Consider the following 22,251-nt stretch of genomic DNA (forward strand, 5'->3'; position numbering starts at 1 on the left):
AAATACTCTCTGACTGGACAACAGAAAGAGGTCTAGGGGTAAACCCCTCGAAAACGGAACTGGTGCTTTTTACAAACCGATACAAGATTCCTCAACTAAACCCACCAATATTAAATAACTGCTCTCTCTCCTTCAGTGACAACTCCAGGTATTTGGGGTTAGTATTAGATAAGCGTCTGACATGGAGACTAAACAGCCAAGAGAGAACGAGGAAGGCAACAATTGCCCTCTACTCCTGCAAAAAGGCCATCGGAACGAAATGGGGCATGTCCCCAAAATCGTCAACTGGATACACACAGCGATAGTTAAGCCTATTCTGCTCTACGGAGTGTCAATATGGTGGCCCGCGCTAATGAAGCAGACAACCAAAACAAACCTAAACAAGGTACAAAGAATGGCATCCTTATGCATAAGCGGAGCCCTTCGCACCACCCCCAACGAGGCGCTAAATGCTATTCTGAACCTTCCAAGTCTGGACTTAGCCGGCATGGAACGAGCTAAGATAGCTGCGGTTCGGATGAGGGACTTAGGGCAGTGGAAACCCCAAATATACGGTCATGCCAGGATATTCCAGCAAGACACAATGATCCCACCCAGTACAGATCTATGTAAACCTATTGAATACATCCACACCCCCTTTGAACCATTGCTCCCAACCAGAGAAGACTGGGAACAAGGCCAGCTGGGCCCTACAAAGGCAGTCAATTTCTACACTGACGGCTCAAAATTAAATAATCAAGTCGGAGGAGGTATATACTCCGAACAACTTAATATCAGGAAATCCTTCAGACTTCCGGATCACTGTAGCGTCTTCCAGGCGGAAGTATTTGCCATAATTGAAGCTTTGATGCTTCTGAACGATGCAAACTGTCAGAATAAACTGATTAACATCTATAGTGATAGTCAGGCGGCTATCAGGTCGATTATCTCGACCAATACAAACTCCCACACCATATCAAACTGCCGCAAATCTCTGCACGAGATGGCTCTGCAGTTTAAAATTTACCTGATATGGGTCCCGGGTCACCGGAACATTACAGGCAATTGTATTGCAGATGAGCTGGCCAGGCATGGCACTACCGTTCCTCTCCTTCCGGACAAGGAGAACATTGGTATGCCGATGGCCACCTGCAAGCTTAACATTAGAAATCAATATAAGAAACTTGCGAGCCTAGCATGGACACATGTTAAGCACTGTCGCATCTCTCGCCAGACATGGCCAATCATCGACGCGAAGAGAACTTCGGAACTATTAAGACTAAACCGTACCGAGTGCGGAATGGTAATACGAGTGTTAACAGGCCACTGGTTGGTTGGCACACACGCAAGCAGATTGGGCGCGCCCCGAAACGATTTCTGCAGAAGCTGCAGGGACGAGGAGGAAGAGGAAACGGTGGAACACCTGTTCTGTTCCTGCCCGGCCTTGAGCAGATCTAGACTGTACCACTTAGGGAATCCCTTCATGAGCAGTCTATCTGAACTGGCGAACATAAGCCTAAAACGAATAATAAGATTCATTAAAGCAACCGGATGGGAATTATGCTAAGCCAGCTGCAATAATGGCAGCAGATTTTTAAGAAAGGGGATACAGATCCACGCGGTACCACAATGGACCTTTAAAGACTAAGTGTGTCAATGATTTGGCAGCCGCTCTAACCTAACCTAACCTAAACCTCAGCAAGAACCTTACAACATTTTAAACCCTAAACCTTCCCAGTCCCAGTGGACCAATATACGATAGTAAAGTGAAACTATCGCAAAGTTGTTGGTAAGCGGACTTATTAATAATTGAAATCTGCGAGCTTTTAATGAAGTCTAGCAAAATGTTCGAAAACGGATTTATAAAAGAGGGGCTTGTGAGCCAAAACCGAAAGACAAATTTTTCACCCTTATCGTTGGCGATAATTAAACGATACTTTGTCGTTTTTGTATTATTTCTTTCCCTGTTGTCATGGTAACCTGACTGATGCGCAGTTTGCCAGCACACTGAATCGTTGATTTCTTTCGTTTCTTTTGTGCTTGCGTTCTTTTGTGATTGAAATCTGGCAGAGAGCGAGTTCGAAAAAAACGAAATTGGTTTGAGCGTGATTTCAAATACAAAATCGGTAATTAAATTCTAATAAATTGAATATTTTAGTGCTGTGGACGAAAGGTAAGTTTGAAAGTCTCTAAAGCAAAAACAATTATAGCCCATGTGAAGAGGAGTGCGATATAATTTCAGAATGCCATTTAGCAGGAATTATATATGCGAATCTAAACATATTATTGAAAGTAATGGGAAAAAAAATACCCCAAAAAATATCATTAACTTTGTTTTTTCCTTACTTTTTATAATTAATACAATATTAAAATATATATAAAACAAAAACCAAAAGCAATTTTCAATGTGGGAATAAAACGAAATGTACACCTTAAGTTATCGCAGAACAGTATGTCTGCAACCCTTTTATGATATCTTTTACGAACCGCTTCTTATATTACCTTCACCGCAGTAGACCAAAAGTTATTTAGCGATATCGCAAACGAGAGTTACGCAAAACTTAAACGTGAAACGAGTAACGTATCGGATCCGAAAACGATAAGAAAACGAATCTCTGGTCGCTCAGTTTGTGGCAGTGACAGTTTCATTTTCGATACATTGAAAACGGATCGTTTGCGAGCCTCTTATAAGATCTTTAGCGAGGTGACTTTCATATTATGTACGAGCCGAAACGATCTTTTCTGAGTCCGTTTGCGAATATTTTTAATTTAATATTTCTATCGGATTTCTATCATTTCTAGGTCCGTTTACGATCACTTTGTGATAGTTACACTAGTACACTGGGTGGACATGTACTCATACATGAGGACAATAGTCTTCGTCAGCATTGGCTTACTGGACGCATCGTTAACATTATCAGTGCGGACGATATTCAAATCAGAGAACTGCAAGGGTGTCACTTTTTGCCACCTTACTCATACCCAATAAAATTTGTGTCCCGGTGCCACTCACACACGGCTAAGCAAAGCAAAGACACACACTTATCAAAAATGTCATGTGTACTATGAGTGCCGGCATTATTACGCATCGTTGAACTTGTTGCAGAGGCAAACATAATAACGGCGGAAATAATTAAAAATTAAATAGAACGTGGCGAGTACACCGTAGCCCCAACCAAACTTCAAATTTGTCAAGACACAAATGTTGTCTGTCTCTAAAAAAAACCTATGGAAGCATAAAAAGTTTCTAGCTTGGACAAAAAATTAGTTATAGAGAAATGCAGCGAATGGGTTGTTCAGGACTGTCGCCCGTTTTCCGCAGTGAGCGGAAATGGATTTCACAATCTGGCGATATTCTTTATACAAATTGGTGCTGCTTATGGGGCGAACGTCGATATTGATGCCCTCTGCCGGACGCAACGACATTAAGCCGAAATGCGGAAAAAGATGCGGAAGAAAAGCGGACTATGATCTCCAAGAAACTAAAAAAAGCAGTGGATAATGAGGAGTATCGGCAACGATTGATATGTGGACAGATCAGTACGTCAACAGATATTTTTAAGGTGTCACTTTGTATTATTTAAAAGACCTGAAGTTGTATGACATTATTCTGGGCTTGAAATCGATGGACTTCGAAAAATCGATAGGTGAAAATATTCTTAACAAGCTAAAAACTATTTTTGCACAATTTGATATTGAGGACATTGCCATTATACTATGCTTAACACTTCTTTTAATAAACTGTTTATTCGGAATCTTATTAATGGTGAAGTGGACAGTCCCGAGCTATTCTGTCGCCTGCACATTGAGGTGCCAAATAGATTCACTAGAAACTAGTTATAAATCATTATGACATGCATGAACCTTTTAGAGTACTTTGTAATGACTATAATAGGTTATATCACTTAATTTCTACTACAAACTCACTGCATATTTTAAAATCATTAACAGTATTCTACCTAGCAACTAACTAAAATTATTATTTGACTCTGGACTAATTGTATTTTTCCTGGTTATGTGATCTTTTTTGTGTCACGTAACAAGTGTTGCTTGGTGTCGTAGGGCCACTTGTTTGTACTGATCATAGTGCATAAACGTCCGAGGATGACAGGATTCAGCCGACAAGCTAATCCCTAATCTCAACATGCCACCTTTTCGTTGAACAGGCTGAATACTTGTCGTCTCTGTTTGTACATCTATCACTAAGACTGCTACTCGCTATAGATCAAGACTCGTCCCCCACACAAACAGACCTGCTCTCACACTTTCCAGACCTATGAACACAAGAAGACTAAAGAGATTGCACCCATCAGACAACTGGATACTTGGACACTTATTCCAGATTTAGACTAATAGGCTGTCACACTGCCCAATTTTTTTAATGGGATTTTTTATTACACTACTTGTTGATCTTATCATGGGTTAATATGAAATAAGTTTTACGAAACATACTTGCCTGCGTGCACTTTTCACTTGTTGATTTTACCATAGGTGAATGTGAACTAAGTTTCACGAAAAAAAAAGTTACTGGAAAAGAAAGAGTTGGTTACTTTCGAAGCTACTTGGGTAGTTCTTTAAATTTTCGAATTTGGGACACGTAGGGCTTAAGTATCGCCTTCACCACATCCGTAGCAAAAAACTCGACGCAATTCCAGACAATATTGGTAACGATGTTTAGTGTCGGCACAATTTCAACGAAACAATTTAATAGCTGAGATATCTAGCTCTTCGACGATGTGCATCCGTGCATCCGTTATCCACATCAACCTCATGGATATCACGACGCGGCCAGAAAGGGTATCGTCCTGCTGGCACAGGTGCCTGCATAAATGCCTCTCTTGTGCGGATAATGCACCTAAGCTGCGAAATACTGTTGGTATAAAAGTTTAATCAGCGCGAGCTTTGATTTTATAAAGGAAGTGTAGCAGGATTGCTGCGTAGTAGTATGTATGTATATGTTGTCATATTTCTTCTAGATCATTCTTGTACGTTCTAAGAATAAGTTGCTGTTGTTGTACGATGCATCTCACTGTTCTCTATCTTTCTCTCTCCTTCTCATCGCTCTCACGCTCTTCCAGCGAGAGAGCGAGAGCAGTTGAACGCCTGCCGTGGTCCTGAACAGACGAAGTTATAAAATAAAAGTTAGTTAACTATGTTGGTGCTTAACTTCATTGGAAAACAAACAGACTACAAAATCTGAAGTGGGCCGATCACGAGCCAATTAATTAAAACGTTAATACAAAAGCAAATCCAAATGGATTTAAACAACGCGTCGATTGAACAATTAAAAAGGTGGTTGAGTGTGTTGAGGTTAACAACAACCGGAACAAAGAAAGAATTGATCTTCAGGTCAAAAACTGATTAGCGTTAATATATGTACTTTAAAAATAATAGTAATTTTGCTTGAAGATTTCGAGAGAATTTTTAAGGAGTTACAACCGTGTAGTTCTTCATCTTAATGCTTTGTCTTACCCTCTATTCCGAAAATTAAAACACTTTGCGAACCGAACGCTGAAGACATTTTACCAATACCCGTTCTTAAGGAAAGAATTTCAATTAATGTACACACGATTTGGAAAGAAAACTTAAGTATTTGGCACAAAACTCCATTTCTTTATGTCCACCTGCTGCAGTTATGGAACATGAGGATATAATACAAATAAAACATTTCTGTTATGAAAAAATGAATAATTGTATTCCTTCCCTGTATTTTTCGGTCTCTGTTGTACACGGACGCGTTTTATATTTGCTCCTACATTTATTCGCCTAGTGTCTAAATTACCGATCTGATATATTCCCAAAGTTTCATTTTCAACTCGGTTGAGACCGCCGTGTGCATGCAATTTAGTTATTTGTGTTAAAACCATTATTTGTATTATTATATTGGATAATAGTTAAAGACGCGGGTGCTTTGTGCATTGTTGTTGTTTCTTATTTACATTGTTGTTTTGGCGCTCTCTCGCACCGTTCGCTCTGCTACATTCTCCCAACTTCAGTCACCGGCTCTCATTTTCGAGTTAACGGGTCTTTGCTGAATTGGCCTTACCGCTCTCTTTTCTTATCTTTCCTCTGCGTTTTGCAAAGCCACACAGCTGTTTGTTGGCACTCATCTAAAGCTTCCTACTTTTTCTACATTCTACATTTAACTGACCTCAACTTGTAAACAATGTCTGCCTGCTGTGTCGTTGGTTGCCAATTTGTTGGTAAAATCACTTCTCGGCAGCCAATTGTTAGTTGCTGGTTATGTGAGAACATTGCGCACGCAAAATGTGCAGACTTTGGGCATAGTGCTGCCCAAATTGCTGATCGCACTAGATCTAATGCTAACCTGGACTGGACGTGCCCTACATGCCTACATATCAAAATGGATATAAGAGCATTTATGAGGCAAACGGAGCTGGAGTTCCAGGCATTACGTGCTGGATTTACGGACTTATTAAGTCGATTTAATGTTTGCGACTCGAACTTTAAAGGTCGGATTCTTCTAAGTCAATCTTCATTAAATATAAATCGTAGTCCTACACTGCCTAATGTTTCTTTACACGTTCCAGATCTCTCGACCAACCTCTCTCTTCCCAGCCCCACTGCTTACTGAAACTGACCAACTTATTGTGCTTGGTGACTTTAATCTTCCCAATATCTCTTGGTTGGAGAGTAAGGACTCATTGGCAATGATTCCTAGGATGCAAAATGATTTTATTGATGGTCTTGTTGAACTATCTTTGCAGCTAGTTAACAGGATTCCCAATCATATTGGTCGTCTTCTTGACTTAATCTTTGTTTTTGATAGTAGCGATGCTGAAGTCAGTCGTATTTCGCCACTATCTTTACCTGAAGATTGTTATCATCCTACCCTTCAGCTCTGTATTAATGGATTTTTTAATAATCCTAGGACTGCAATAAATGTACAGCCTAGTTTGTGTTTTAAGAGGACTGATTACGGCAGACTAGTGGAATCTTTATCGACAGTAAGCTGGTCCTTTCTAGTTGACCTTCCTGTTGATGATGCAGTTAGGCACTTTTATGAGATCCTTTACCGTCTATTTGAAGAACATGTCCCTCTTTCCTCCATGAAGAATTCTTACAGCTCTCCATGGTTTACCCGTCAACTATCTTATCTGAAGAATAAAAAAACAAGACTATTTAAACGTTTCAAAATATCCGGCTTACAGACAGACTTCACCAAATATAGCTCAGCTAAGGTGGAATTTGTCCAGTACAATACTAATTGTTACAAAAATTACCTGTCTCGTTGTAAGCGGGATTTCAAAAGCAATCCTAAGCTTTTCTTTTCTTTCGTCAATTCTAAACGAAAATCTAGCTGCTTCCCTCCCTCTCTCGTTCTCAATAATAAGGTAGCATCTGATGATAATGATATTTGCAACTTATTCGCAGACTTTTTTCAATCCACTTATACGAAATGCAATAATGTCATTATCAAAGATTATCCATACCCGCTACCTCATTTGAACTCTATCTTCAAACCAGTGATTGATGTATCTGATGTTCTTCAGAGTCTTAATACTATCAAGCTCTCATTTTTACCGGGTCCTGATAGAATACCAAGTTGTATACTTAGGAATTGTTCATCTTATCTTGCTCTTCCCTTAACATTGATATTTAATCTGTCCCTAAGTCAATGTAGATTTCCATCCATATGGAAGGAATCCTTTATTATCCCATTGTTTTAAAAAGGGAACAAGTCTGATATCTCAAACTATCGCGGTATTGCTAAACTCAGTTCTATTCCTAAACTTTTTGAAAAAATTATTACCTGTCAGTTGCAGCATCATTGCAGGTCTATTATTTCACCGTGTCAGCATGGCTTCACTAGATGTCGCTCTACTTCTACAAACCTACTTGAATTTACGTCTTTAATCACTAGAGGTTTTCTGACACATCATCAAACTGATGTGATTTATACCGATTTCTCTAAAGCTTTTGATTCAGTGAACCATAGGATTCTTATTTATAAATTGTCCCTTTTAGGTTTTCCACCCAACCTACTAGAGTGGATACTTTCCTACCTTTCTAATAGAACTCAAATGGCCTGTTTTAATAATAAAATTTCCAAAATAATTAATGTTACTTCTGGAGTGCCACAGGGTAGCCACCTGGGACCTTTACTTTTTGGCTTAATGATTAATGATCTTAAACGTTAATACAAAAGCAAATCCAAATGGATTTAAACAACGCGTCGATTGAACAATTAAAAAGGTGGTTGAGTGTGTTGAGGTTAACAACAACCGGAACAAAGAAAGAATTGATCTTCAGGTCAAAAACTGATTAGCGTTGATATATGTACTTTAAAAATAATAGTAATTTTGCTTGAAGATTTCGAGAGAATTTTTAAGGAGTTACAACCGTGTAGTTCTTCATCTTAATGCTTTGTCTTACCCTCTATTCCGAAAATTAAAACACTTTGCGAACCGAACGCTGAAGACATTTTACCAATACCCGTTCTTAAGGAAAGAATTTCAATTAATGTACACACGATTTGGAAAGAAAACTTAAGTATTTGGCACAAAACTCCATTTCTTTATGTCCACCTGCTGCAGTTATGGAACATGAGGATATAATACAAATAAAACATTTCTGTTATGAAAAAATGAATAATTGTATTCCTTCCCTGTATTGACCTTTTTCGGTCTCTGTTGTACACGGACGCGTTTTATATTTGCTCCTACATTTATTCGCCTAGTGTCTAAATTACCGATCTGATATATTCCCAAAGTTTCATTTTCAACTCGGTTGAGACCGCCGTGTGCATGCAATTTAGTTATTTGTGTTAAAACCATTATTTGTATTATTATATTGGATAATAGTTAAAGACGCGGGTGCTTTGTGCATTGTTGTTGTTTCTTATTTACATTGTTGTTTTGGCGCTCTCTCGCACCGTTCGCTCTGCTACATTCTCCCAACTTCAGTCACCGGCTCTCATTTTCGAGTTAACGGGTCTTTGCTGAATTGGTCTTACCGCTCTCTTTTCTTATCTTTCCTCTGCGTTTTGCAAAGCCACACAGCTGTTTGTTGGCACTCATCTAAAGCTTCCTACTTTTTCTACATTCTACATTTAACTGACCTCAACTTGTAAACAATGTCTGCCTGCTGTGTCGTTGGTTGCCAATTTGTTGGTAAAATCACTTCTCGGCAGCCAATTGTTAGTTGCTGGTTATGTGAGAACATTGCGCACGCAAAATGTGCAGACTTTGGGCATAGTGCTGCCCAAATTGCTGATCGCACTAGATCTAATGCTAACCTGGACTGGACGTGCCCTACATGCCTACATATCAAAATGGATATAAGAGCATTTATGAGGCAAACGGAGCTGGAGTTCCAGGCATTACGTGCTGGATTTACGGACTTATTAAGTCGATTTAATGTTTGCGACTCGAACTTTAAAGGTCGGATTCTTCTAAGTCAATCTTCATTAAATATAAATCGTAGTCCTACACTGCCTAATGTTTCTTTACACGTTCCAGATCTCTCGACCAACCTCTCTCTTCCCAGCCCCACTGCTTACTGAAACTGACCAACTTATTGTGCTTGGTGACTTTAATCTTCCCAATATCTCTTGGTTGGAGAGTAAGGACTCATTGGCAATGATTCCTAGGATGCAAAATGATTTTATTGATGGTCTTGTTGAACTATCTTTGCAGCTAGTTAACAGGATTCCCAATCATATTGGTCGTCTTCTTGACTTAATCTTTGTTTTTGATAGTAGCGATGCTGAAGTCAGTCGTATTTCGCCACTATCTTTACCTGAAGATTGTTATCATCCTACCCTTCAGCTCTGTATTAATGGATTTTTTAATAATCCTAGGACTGCAATAAATGTACAGCCTAGTTTGTGTTTTAAGAGGACTGATTACGGCAGACTAGTGGAATCTTTATCGACAGTAAGCTGGTCCTTTCTAGTTGACCTTCCTGTTGATGATGCAGTTAGGCACTTTTATGAGATCCTTTACCGTCTATTTGAAGAACATGTCCCTCTTTCCTTCATGAAGAATTCTTACAGCTCTCCATGGTTTACCCGTCAACTATCTTATCTGAAGAATAAAAAAACAAGACTATTTAAACGTTTCAAAATATCCGGCTTACAGACAGACTTCACCAAATATAGCTCAGCTAAGGTGGAATTTGTCCAGTACAATACTAATTGTTACAAAAATTACCTGTCTCGTTGTAAGCGGGATTTCAAAAGCAATCCTAAGCTTTTCTTTTCTTTCGTCAATTCTAAACGAAAATCTAGCTGCTTCCCTCCCTCTCTCGTTCTCAATAATAAGGTAGCATCTGATGATAATGATATTTGCAACTTATTCGCAGACTTTTTTCAATCCACTTATACGAAATGCAATAATGTCATTATCAAAGATTATCCATACCCGCTACCTCATTTGAACTCTATCTTCAAACCAGTGATTGATGTATCTGATGTTCTTCAGAGTCTTAATACTATCAAGCTCTCATTTTTACCGGGTCCTGATAGAATACCAAGTTGTATACTTAGGAATTGTTCATCTTATCTTGCTCTTCCCTTAACATTGATATTTAATCTGTCCCTAAGTCAATGTAGATTTCCATCCATATGGAAGGAATCCTTTATTATCCCATTGTTTAAAAAAGGGAACAAGTCTGATATCTCAAACTATCGCGGTATTGCTAAACTCAGTTCTATTCCTAAACTTTTTGAAAAAATTATTACCTGTCAGTTGCAGCATCATTGCAGGTCTATTATTTCACCGTGTCAGCATGGCTTCACTAGATGTCGCTCTACTTCTACAAACCTACTTGAATTTACGTCTTTAATCACTAGAGGTTTTCTGACACATCATCAAACTGATGTGATTTATACCGATTTCTCTAAAGCTTTTGATTCAGTGAACCATAGGATTCTTATTTATAAATTGTCCCTTTTAGGTTTTCCACCCAACCTACTAGAGTGGATACTTTCCTACCTTTCTAATAGAACTCAAATGGCCTGTTTTAATAATAAAATTTCCAAAATAATTAATGTTACTTCTGGAGTGCCACAGGGTAGCCACCTGGGACCTTTACTTTTTGGCTTAATGATTAATGATCTACCTTATGTTATAAAATCGTCAACTGTTTTAATGTATGCAGATGATGTCAAGCTATGTTTGTCCATGTGTTTACCTAATTCATATAATGACCTTCAATTTGATCTTGATTGTTTGTATACGTGGTGCATGATTAACATGTTGAATTTGAACTATTCTAAATGTAACTTTATGACCTTTTATCGTAGTAGTCCATCTCTGTATTCTCTTCGCCCTTGAACGTATTTTTTCTGTTCAGGATCTTGGCGTTCTATTTGATCATAAACTTAGTTTTAAAGACCATATATCTACTATAACTAACAAAGCCAGAAGTCTCCTGGCGTTTATGAAGCGCTGGTCAAGGGAGTTTGATGATCCATACACAACAAAGCTTTTGTATGTTTCTCTTGTTCGTCCCTCAATGGAATATTGCTCGTGTATATGGTCACCTCAAATTAGCTGTTACCAAAATATGTTAGAGTCCGTTCAAAAACAATTCCTTTTATTTGCTTTGAGAGGTTTAAGCTGGGACACAGGAAGTCGATTGCCCTCTTATCATGCGAGGTTGCGCCTGCTGGACTTACCAACCCTCAACCATCGTAGAAAGTGTCATGGAGTTATGTTTTTGCATAAATTAATTAATGGTGATGTTGACTCTCCCTTCCTTCTTAGTTCCCTCAACTGGAATGTACCCTGTAGAACAGTTCGTCGTTTTCGTCCGTTGTCCCTGCCAATTTGTAGATCCAATTATGCCCTACATGATCCTTTTCGGGTTCTTTGTGACGACTATAATGCACTGTGTCACGTCTTACTGTTTGATAGCCCTAATGCAACTAATTATGATAAACTTATGTATATTCTATCTTCCAATAATTTGTAAATTTCTATGTTACTAGCCATTCTATGTGAGCATGTATTTTAAACTGTCTATTTTTATGTCGTCTTTTTCCATGTCCGCGATTTCGTTTACTTGCCCAAATCGGTTTAGGGCTCCGCGCGTAACAAGCATTGCTTGGTGTCGTAAGGGCCACTTGTTTGTACTGACCATAGTGCATCAACGTCCAAGAATATAAAAAAAAAAAAAGAATATAAAACAATAACAATAGTTTTTCGAGTAATGAATCAAGTTTAGCAAGTCCAATTTGTCCATCGGCAACTGACTCTAAAAATCGAACGCTTGTGCCAAAAACCCAATTTTTCTTTTCTCACCTGGTGGCTTTTGGAGGATATAGAAAGTTACGGTACAGAGAGAGTTTCTTTAAGCGAGGACTTTGAGCCCATTGAATAGTGGAAAAGCTAAGAAAACTGTTATCCTCTTTTGTCTAAGTTAGCATTGCAAATTCTTACCATACCATCGAGCAGTGCAGCGGCCGAGAAAGTTTTTTCCTTAGCGGGAAATGTTATTACAGAGAAAATAAACAGATTAGGACCTAAATCTGTTGATAACTTACTTGTTCTCCATTCGTTTTATAATAAATTTAAATAAACAAGAATGGAAACTAGCTTCGGCAAGCCGAGGTTTGAATACCCATGCAGTTATAATTATTAAATTTAAAAATACAAAAAATTATATTCCCAATAGTAAAAGATAATATGTTAAACAAGGCAGAACACTATAGTCGAGTACCTCGACTATCAGATACCCGTTACTCAGCTAATGGGACCAAAGGAAAATGGAGATATGCAAGCAGCAAAGCGAGATTGAATTGCTCCACCTACCGGCGGTAGACAGATTTAACCGTTATGGGCGTTAGAGTGGGCGTGGCAAATTTTAACCTTTTTTATCTAGCATGAAAATTGTGGGCGCCACAGGCTTGGGCGGTTTGTGGGCGTTAGAGTGGGCGTGGCAAACTTTTTTTGGGTCAGTCGATGGGTATTGACGAGAACAATACATTTCAGTTAAAGTTTTTATTCTAGCATCAAAACTGTAGGAGCCACAGTTTTGGGCGGTTTGTGGGTGTTAAAGTGAGCGTGGCACCCTGCTGAAACAAACTTGCGTTGCGCAGGAATCTCAGGAATCTGCAAGCCTAATCCCAGTGTTGTAGCTTGTATAGTTTCCGAGATCTCAGCGTTCATACGGACAGATGGACAGACGGACATGGCTAGATCGACTCGGCTAGTGATCCTGATCAAGAATATGTATACTTAATGTGGTCTGAAACGCTTCATTCTGCCTGTTACATACTTTCCGACGAATCTAGTATACCCTATTACTCTACGAGTAACGGGTATAAAAACACCAAAGCTATAATTTGTATTACATAATTTTTCCACAAATTTTCCGATCGTTCCTATGGCAGCTATATGATACAGTCGTCCGATTTTGATAAAATTAAATTGGAAATTCAGAACTAATTAAAAATTGTATTTCCACGCGTAGGAGGTTTAATGTTAAAAAACACCGAAGCTATAATTTGTTTCATATAATTTTCCCATCAATTTTCCGATGACTCCTATGGCAGCTATATGATATAGTCGTCAGATTTTGATAAAACTAAATTCGAAATTCCGAACTAATTAAAAAATGTTGTTTCCAAGCGTAGGAGGTTATATGTTGAAAAACACCGAAGCTATAATTTGTTTCATATTATTTTTCCACCAATTTTACGACCGACCGTTCCTATGGCAGCTATATGATATAGTCTTCCGATTTTGATAAAATTTAATTCGAAATTCAAAACTAATTAAAAAATGTTATTTCCAAGCTTAGGAGGTTATATGCTAAAAAAGACCAAAGATATATTTTTTTAAAATTTGTTTTTCCTATTATTCCTATGGGAGCTATAAGATACAGTTGTCCGATCCGGCTGGTTCCGACTTTTATACTACCTGCAAAAGATATAAGACTTTTGGGAAAGTTTCAGCCCGATAGCTTTAAAACTGAGAGACTAGTTTGCGTAGAAACGGACGGACAGACGGACTTGGCTAGATCGACTCGTCTAGTCATTCTGATCAAGAATATATGTACTTTATGGGGTCGGAAACGTCTCCTTCACTGAGTTGCAAACTTCTGGCTGAAATCAATATACCATCTGCAAGGGTATAAATAAATTTTCCAAGCTTAGGCGGTTATATGTTAAAAAACACCAAAGATATACTTTTTTTCAATTTTTTTTCCGATTATTCCTATTGGAGCTATAAGATGTAGTTGTCCGATCCGGCTGGTTCCGACTTATATACTACCTGCAAAAAAAAAAGAAGACTTTTGGGAAAGTTTCATCCCGATAGCTTTAAAACTGAGAGACTAGTTTGCGTAGAAACGGACGGACAGACGGACATGGCCAGATCGACTAGTTTAGTCATGCTGATAAAGAATATATATATTTTATGGGGTCGGAAACGTCTTCGTCACTGCGTTGTAAACTTCTGACTGAAATCAATATACGCTATGCAAGAGAATAACAATAAAATAAATTTTAATAAAAACGACCTGAAGCTACAAAAAATATGTTAAATAATAATTAATTAAAAATTAAGTAATATGCAATGAAGCAACAAAATATATATGTATTTGTTAACTATTAAATAATTATAAAGCAAGAAATGTAAGATCAATAGAAATAATTTGTTTCATTTAGCGACCCATTTGGAGCAGCAGGTAGTAAATAAACAACTCAAGCGAAGGCTTGCAAAATGAAACTAATACTGTTTTTGTGGTTTTCTTTTCACGTATCCTTCTTGCAGCGCTAACGCGCTGGCATGCGCACACACGCTTAACATTGATATTTAATCTGTCCCTAAGTCAATGTAGATTTCCATCCATATGGAAGGAATCCTTTATTATCCCATTGTTTAAAAAAGGGAACAAGTCTGATATCTCAAACTATCGCGGTATTGCTAAACTCAGTTCTATTCCTAAACTTTTTGAAAAAATTATTACCTGTCAGTTGCAGCATCATTGCAGGTCTATTATTTCACCGTGTCAGCATGGCTTCACTAGATGTCGCTCTACTTCTACAAACCTACTTGAATTTACGTCTTTAATCACTAGAGGTTTTCTGACACATCATCAAACTGATGTGATTTATACCGATTTCTCTAAAGCTTTTGATTCAGTGAACCATAGGATTCTTATTTATAAATTGTCCCTTTTAGGTTTTCCACCCAACCTACTAGAGTGGATACTTTCCTACCATTCTAATAGAACTCAAATGGCCTGTTTTAATAATAAAATTTCCAAAATAATTAATGTTACTTCTGGAGTGCCACAGGGTAGCCACCTGGGACCTTTACTTTTTGGCTTAATGATTAATGATCTACCTTATGTTATAAAATCGTCAACTGTTTTAATGTATGCAGATGATGTCAAGCTATGTTTGTCCATGTGTTTACCTAATTCATATAATGACCTTCAATTTGATCTTGATTGTTTGTATACGTGGTGCATGATTAACATGTTGAATTTGAACTATTCTTTTCCATGTCCGCGATTTCGTTTACTTGCCCAAATCGGTTTAGGGCTCCGCGCGTAACAAGCATTGCTTGGTGTCGTAAGGGCCACTTGTTTGTACTGACCATAGTGCATCAACGTCCAAGAATATAAAAAAAAAAAAAGAATATAAAACAATAACAATAGTTTTTCGAGTAATGAATCAAGTTTAGCAAGTCCAATTTGTCCATCGGCAACTGACTCTAAAAATCGAACGCTTGTGCCAAAAACCCAATTTTTCTTTTCTCACCTGGTGGCTTTTGGAGGATATAGAAAGTTACGGTACAGAGAGAGTTTCTTTAAGCGAGGACTTTGAGCCCATTGAATAGTGGAAAAGCTAAGAAAACTGTTATCCTCTTTTGTCTAAGTTAGCATTGCAAATTCTTACCATACCATCGAGCAGTGCAGCGGCCGAGAAAGTTTTTTCCTTAGCGGGAAATGTTATTACAGAGAAAATAAACAGATTAGGACCTAAATCTGTTGATAACTTACTTGTTCTCCATTCGTTTTATAATAAATTTAAATAAACAAGAATGGAAACTAGCTTCGGCAAGCCGAGGTTTGAATACCCATGCAGTTATAATTATTAAATTTAAAAATACAAAAAATTATATTCCCAATAGTAAAAGATAATATGTTAAACAAGGCAGAACACTATAGTCGAGTACCTCGACTATCAGATACCCGTTACTCAGCTAATGGGACCAAAGGAAAATGGAGATATGCAAGCAGCAAAGCGAGATTGAATTGCTCCACCTACCGGCGGTAGACAGATTTAACCGTTATGGGCGTTAGAGTGGGCGTGGCAAATTTTAAGCTTTTTTATCTAGCATGAAAATTGTGGGCGCCACAGGCTTGGGCGGTTTGTGGGCGTTAGAGTGGGCGTGGCAAACTTTTTTTGGGTCAGTCGATGGGTATTGACGAGAACAATACATTTCAGTTAAAGTTTTTATTCTAGCATCAAAACTGTAGGAGCCACAGTTTTGGGCGGTTTGTGGGTGTTAAAGTGAGCGTGGCACCCTGCTGAAACAAACTTGCGTTGCGCAGGAATCTCAGGAATCTGCAAGCCTAATCCCAGTGTTGTAGCTTGTATAGTTTCCGAGATCTCAGCGTTCATACGGACAGATGGACAGACGGACATGGCTAGATCGACTCGGCTAGTGATCCTGATCAAGAATATGTATACTTAATGTGGTCTGAAACGCTTCATTCTGCCTGTTACATACTTTCCGACGAATCTAGTATACCCTATTACTCTACGAGTAACGGGTATAAAAACACCAAAGCTATAATTTGTATAACATAATTTTTCCACAAATTTTCCGATCGTTCCTAAGGCAGCTATATGATACAGTCGTCCGATTTTGATAAAATTAAATTGGAAATTCAGAACTAATTAAAAATTGTATTTCCACGCGTAGGAGGTTTAATGTTAAAAAACACCGAAGCTATAATTTGTTTCATATAATTTTCCCATCAATTTTCCGATGACTCCTATGGCAGCTATATGATATAGTCGTCAGATTTTGATAAAACTAAATTCGAAATTCCGAACTAATTAAAAAATGTTGTTTCCAAGCGTAGGAGGTTATATGTTGAAAAACACCGAAGCTATAATTTGTTTCATATTATTTTTCCACCAATTTTACGACCGACCGTTCCTATGGCAGCTATATGATATAGTCTTCCGATTTTGATAAAATTTAATTCGAAATTCAAAACTAATTAAAAAATGTTATTTCCAAGCTTAGGAGGTTATATGCTAAAAAAGACCAAAGATATATTTTTTTAAAATTTGTTTTTCCTATTATTCCTATGGGAGCTATAAGATACAGTTGTCCGATCCGGCTGGTTCCGACTTTTATACTACCTGCAAAAGATATAAGACTTTTGGGAAAGTTTCAGCCCGATAGCTTTAAAACTGAGAGACTAGTTTGCGTAGAAACGGACGGACAGACGGACTTGGCTAGATCGACTCGTCTAGTCATTCTGATCAAGAATATATGTACTTTATGGGGTCGGAAACGTCTCCTTCACTGAGTTGCAAACTTCTGGCTGAAATCAATATACCATCTGCAAGGGTATAAATAAATTTTCCAAGCTTAGGCGGTTATATGTTAAAAAACACCAAAGATATACTTTTTTTCAATTTTTTTTCCGATTATTCCTATTGGAGCTATAAGATGTAGTTGTCCGATCCGGCTGGTTCCGACTTATATACTACCTGCAAAAAAAAAAGAAGACTTTTGGGAAAGTTTCATCCCGATAGCTTTAAAACTGAGAGACTAGTTTGCGTAGAAACGGACGGACAGACGGACATGGCCAGATCGACTAGTTTAGTCATGCTGATAAAGAATATATATATTTTATGGGGTCGGAAACGTCTTCGTCACTGCGTTGTAAACTTCTGACTGAAATCAATATACGCTATGCAAGAGAATAACAATAAAATAAATTTTAATAAAAACGACCTGAAGCTACAAAAAATATGTTAAATAATAATTAATTAAAAATTAAGTAATATGCAATGAAGCAACAAAATATATATGTATTTGTTAACTATTAAATAATTATAAAGCAAGAAATGTAAGATCAATAGAAATAATTTGTTTCATTTAGCGACCCATTTGGAGCAGCAGGTAGTAAATAAACAACTCAAGCGAAGGCTTGCAAAATGAAACTAATACTGTTTTTGTGGTTTTCTTTTCACGTATCCTTCTTGCAGCGCTAACGCGCTGGCATGCGCACACACGCTTAACATTGATATTTAATCTGTCCCTAAGTCAATGTAGATTTCCATCCATATGGAAGGAATCCTTTATTATCCCATTGTTTAAAAAAGGGAACAAGTCTGATATCTCAAACTATCGCGGTATTGCTAAACTCAGTTCTATTCCTAAACTTTTTGAAAAAATTATTACCTGTCAGTTGCAGCATCATTGCAGGTCTATTATTTCACCGTGTCAGCATGGCTTCACTAGATGTCGCTCTACTTCTACAAACCTACTTGAATTTACGTCTTTAATCACTAGAGGTTTTCTGACACATCATCAAACTGATGTGATTTATACCGATTTCTCTAAAGCTTTTGATTCAGTGAACCATAGGATTCTTATTTATAAATTGTCCCTTTTAGGTTTTCCACCCAACCTACTAGAGTGGATACTTTCCTACCTTTCTAATAGAACTCAAATGGCCTGTTTTAATAATAAAATTTCCAAAATAATTAATGTTACTTCTGGAGTGCCACAGGGTAGCCACCTGGGACCTTTACTTTTTGGCTTAATGATTAATGATCTACCTTATGTTATAAAATCGTCAACTGTTTTAATGTATGCAGATGATGTCAAGCTATGTTTGTCCATGTGTTTACCTAATTCATATAATGACCTTCAATTTGATCTTGATTGTTTGTATACGTGGTGCATGATTAACATGTTGAATTTGAACTATTCTAAATGTAACTTTATGACCTTTTATCGTAGTAGTCCATCTCTGTATTCTCTTCGGTAATAACGCCCTTGAACGTATTTTTTCTGTTCAGGATCTTGGCGTTCTATTTGATCATAAACTTAGTTTTAAAGACCATATATCTACTATAACTAACAAAGCCAGAAGTCTCCTGGCGTTTATGAAGCGCTGGTCAAGGGAGTTTGATGATCCATACACAACAAAGCTTTTGTATGTTTCTCTTGTTCGTCCCTCAATGGAATATTGCTCGTGTATATGGTCACCTCAAATTAGCTGTTACCAAAATATGTTAGAGTCCGTTCAAAAACAATTCCTTTTATTTGCTTTGAGAGGTTTAAGCTGGGACACAGGAAGTCGATTGCCCTCTTATCATGCGAGGTTGCGCCTGCTGGACTTACCAACCCTCAACCATCGTAGAAAGTGTCATGGAGTTATGTTTTTGCATAAATTAATTAATGGTGATGTTGACTCTCCCTTCCTTCTTAGTTCCCTCAACTGGAATGTACCCTGTAGAACAGTTCGTCGTTTTCGTCCGTTGTCCCTGCCAATTTGTAGATCCAATTATGCCCTACATGATCCTTTTCGGGTTCTTTGTGACGACTATAATGCACTGTGTCACGTCTTACTGTTTGATAGCCCTAATGCAACTAATTATGATAAACTTATGTATATTCTATCTTCCAATAATTTGTAAATTTCTATGTTACTAGCCATTCTATGTGAGCATGTATTTTAAACTGTCTATTTTTATGTCGTCTTTTTCCATGTCCGCGATTTCGTTTACTTGCCCAAATCGGTTTAGGGCTCCGCGCGTAACAAGCATTGCTTGGTGTCGTAAGGGCCACTTGTTTGTACTGACCATAGTGCATCAACGTCCAAGAATATAAAAAAAAAAAAAAGAATATAAAACAATAACAATAGTTTTTCGAGTAATGAATCAAGTTTAGCAAGTCCAATTTGTCCATCGGCAACTGACTCTAAAAATCGAACGCTTGTGCCAAAAACCCAATTTTTCTTTTCTCACCTGGTGGCTTTTGGAGGATATAGAAAGTTACGGTACAGAGAGAGTTTCTTTAAGCGAGGACTTTGAGCCCATTGAATAGTGGAAAAGCTAAGAAAACTGTTATCCTCTTTTGTCTAAGTTAGCATTGCAAATTCTTACCATACCATCGAGCAGTGCAGCGGCCGAGAAAGTTTTTTCCTTAGCGGGAAATGTTATTACAGAGAAAATAAACAGATTAGGACCTAAATCTGTTGATAACTTACTTGTTCTCCATTCGTTTTATAATAAATTTAAATAAACAAGAATGGAAACTAGCTTCGGCAAGCCGAGGTTTGAATACCCATGCAGTTATAATTATTAAATTTAAAAATACAAAAAATTATATTCCCAATAGTAAAAGATAATATGTTAAACAAGGCAGAACACTATAGTCGAGTACCTCGACTATCAGATACCCGTTACTCAGCTAATGGGACCAAAGGAAAATGGAGATATGCAAGCAGCAAAGCGAGATTGAATTGCTCCACCTACCGGCGGTAGACAGATTTAACCGTTATGGGCGTTAGAGTGGGCGTGGCAAATTTTAAGCTTTTTTATCTAGCATGAAAATTGTGGGCGCCACAGGCTTGGGCGGTTTGTGGGCGTTAGAGTGGGCGTGGCAAACTTTTTTTGGGTCAGTCGATGGGTATTGACGAGAACAATACATTTCAGTTAAAGTTTTTATTCTAGCATCAAAACTGTAGGAGCCACAGTTTTGGGCGGTTTGTGGGTGTTAAAGTGAGCGTGGCACCCTGCTGAAACAAACTTGCGTTGCGCAGGAATCTCAGGAATCTGCAAGCCTAATCCCAGTGTTGTAGCTTGTATAGTTTCCGAGATCTCAGCGTTTATACGGACAGATGGACAGACGGACATGGCTAGATCGACTCGGCTAGTGATCCTGATCAAGAATATGTATACTTAATGTGGTCTGAAACGCTTCATTCTGCCTGTTACATACTTTCCGACGAATCTAGTATACCCTATTACTCTACGAGTAACGGGTATAAAAACACCAAAGCTATAATTTGTATTACATAATTTTTCCACAAATTTTCCGATCGTTCCTATGGCAGCTATATGATACAGTCGTCCGATTTTGATAAAATTAAATTGGAAATTCAGAACTAATTAAAAATTGTATTAAAAAACACCGAAGCTATAATTTGTTTCATATAATTTTCCCATCAATTTTCCGATGACTCCTATGGCAGCTATATGATATAGTCGTCAGATTTTGATAAAACTAAATTCGAAATTCCGAACTAATTAAAAAATGTTGTTTCCAAGCGTAGGAGGTTATATGTTGAAAAACACCGAAGCTATAATTTGTTTCATATTATTTTTCCACCAATTTTACGACCGACCGTTCCTATGGCAGCTATATGATATAGTCTTCCGATTTTGATAAAATTTAATTCGAAATTCAAAACTAATTAAAAAATGTTATTTCCAAGCTTAGGAGGTTATATGCTAAAAAAGACCAAAGATATATTTTTTTAAAATTTGTTTTTCCTATTATTCCTATGGGAGCTATAAGATACAGTTGTCCGATCCGGCTGGTTCCGACTTTTATACTACCTGCAAAAGATATAAGACTTTTGGGAAAGTTTCAGCCCGATAGCTTTAAAACTGAGAGACTAGTTTGCGTAGAAACGGACGGACAGACGGACTTGGCTAGATCGACTCGTCTAGTCATTCTGATCAAGAATATATGTACTTTATGGGGTCGGAAACGTCTCCTTCACTGAGTTGCAAACTTCTGGCTGAAATCAATATACCATCTGCAAGGGTATAAATAAATTTTCCAAGCTTAGGCGGTTATATGTTAAAAAACACCAAAGATATACTTTTTTTCAATTTTTTTTCCGATTATTCCTATTGGAGCTATAAGATGTAGTTGTCCGATCCGGCTGGTTCCGACTTATATACTACCTGCAAAAAAAAAAGAAGACTTTTGGGAAAGTTTCATCCCGATAGCTTTAAAACTGAGAGACTAGTTTGCGTAGAAACGGACGGACAGACGGACATGGCCAGATCGACTAGTTTAGTCATGCTGATAAAGAATATATATATTTTATGGGGTCGGAAACGTCTTCGTCACTGCGTTGTAAACTTCTGACTGAAATCAATATACGCTATGCAAGAGAATAACAATAAAATAAATTTTAATAAAAACGACCTGAAGCTACAAAAAATATGTTAAATAATAATTAATTAAAAATTAAGTAATATGCAATGAAGCAACAAAATATATATGTATTTGTTAACTA

The 22,251-nt window shown here is 37.6% G+C and overlaps 1 protein-coding gene across 1 annotated transcript; it reads left to right on the plus strand.

Annotated features, from left to right (window-relative positions):
- The first annotated feature begins 259 nt into the window (after positions 1-259).
- On the plus strand, positions 260-1,437 carry LOC139352835 (uncharacterized). Its single transcript, XM_070995473.1, has 2 exons — positions 260-1,112; positions 1,193-1,437. The coding sequence occupies exons 1-2, from the start codon at positions 260-262 to the stop codon at positions 1,435-1,437; spliced, it is 1,098 nt and encodes a 365-aa protein (XP_070851574.1).
- The last annotated feature ends 20,814 nt before the right edge of the window (positions 1,438-22,251 follow it).

Source organism: Drosophila suzukii, chromosome 3 (assembly GCF_043229965.1).
Source record: "Drosophila suzukii chromosome 3, CBGP_Dsuzu_IsoJpt1.0, whole genome shotgun sequence".
NCBI classification, from domain to species: Eukaryota; Metazoa; Arthropoda; class Insecta; order Diptera; family Drosophilidae; genus Drosophila; species Drosophila suzukii.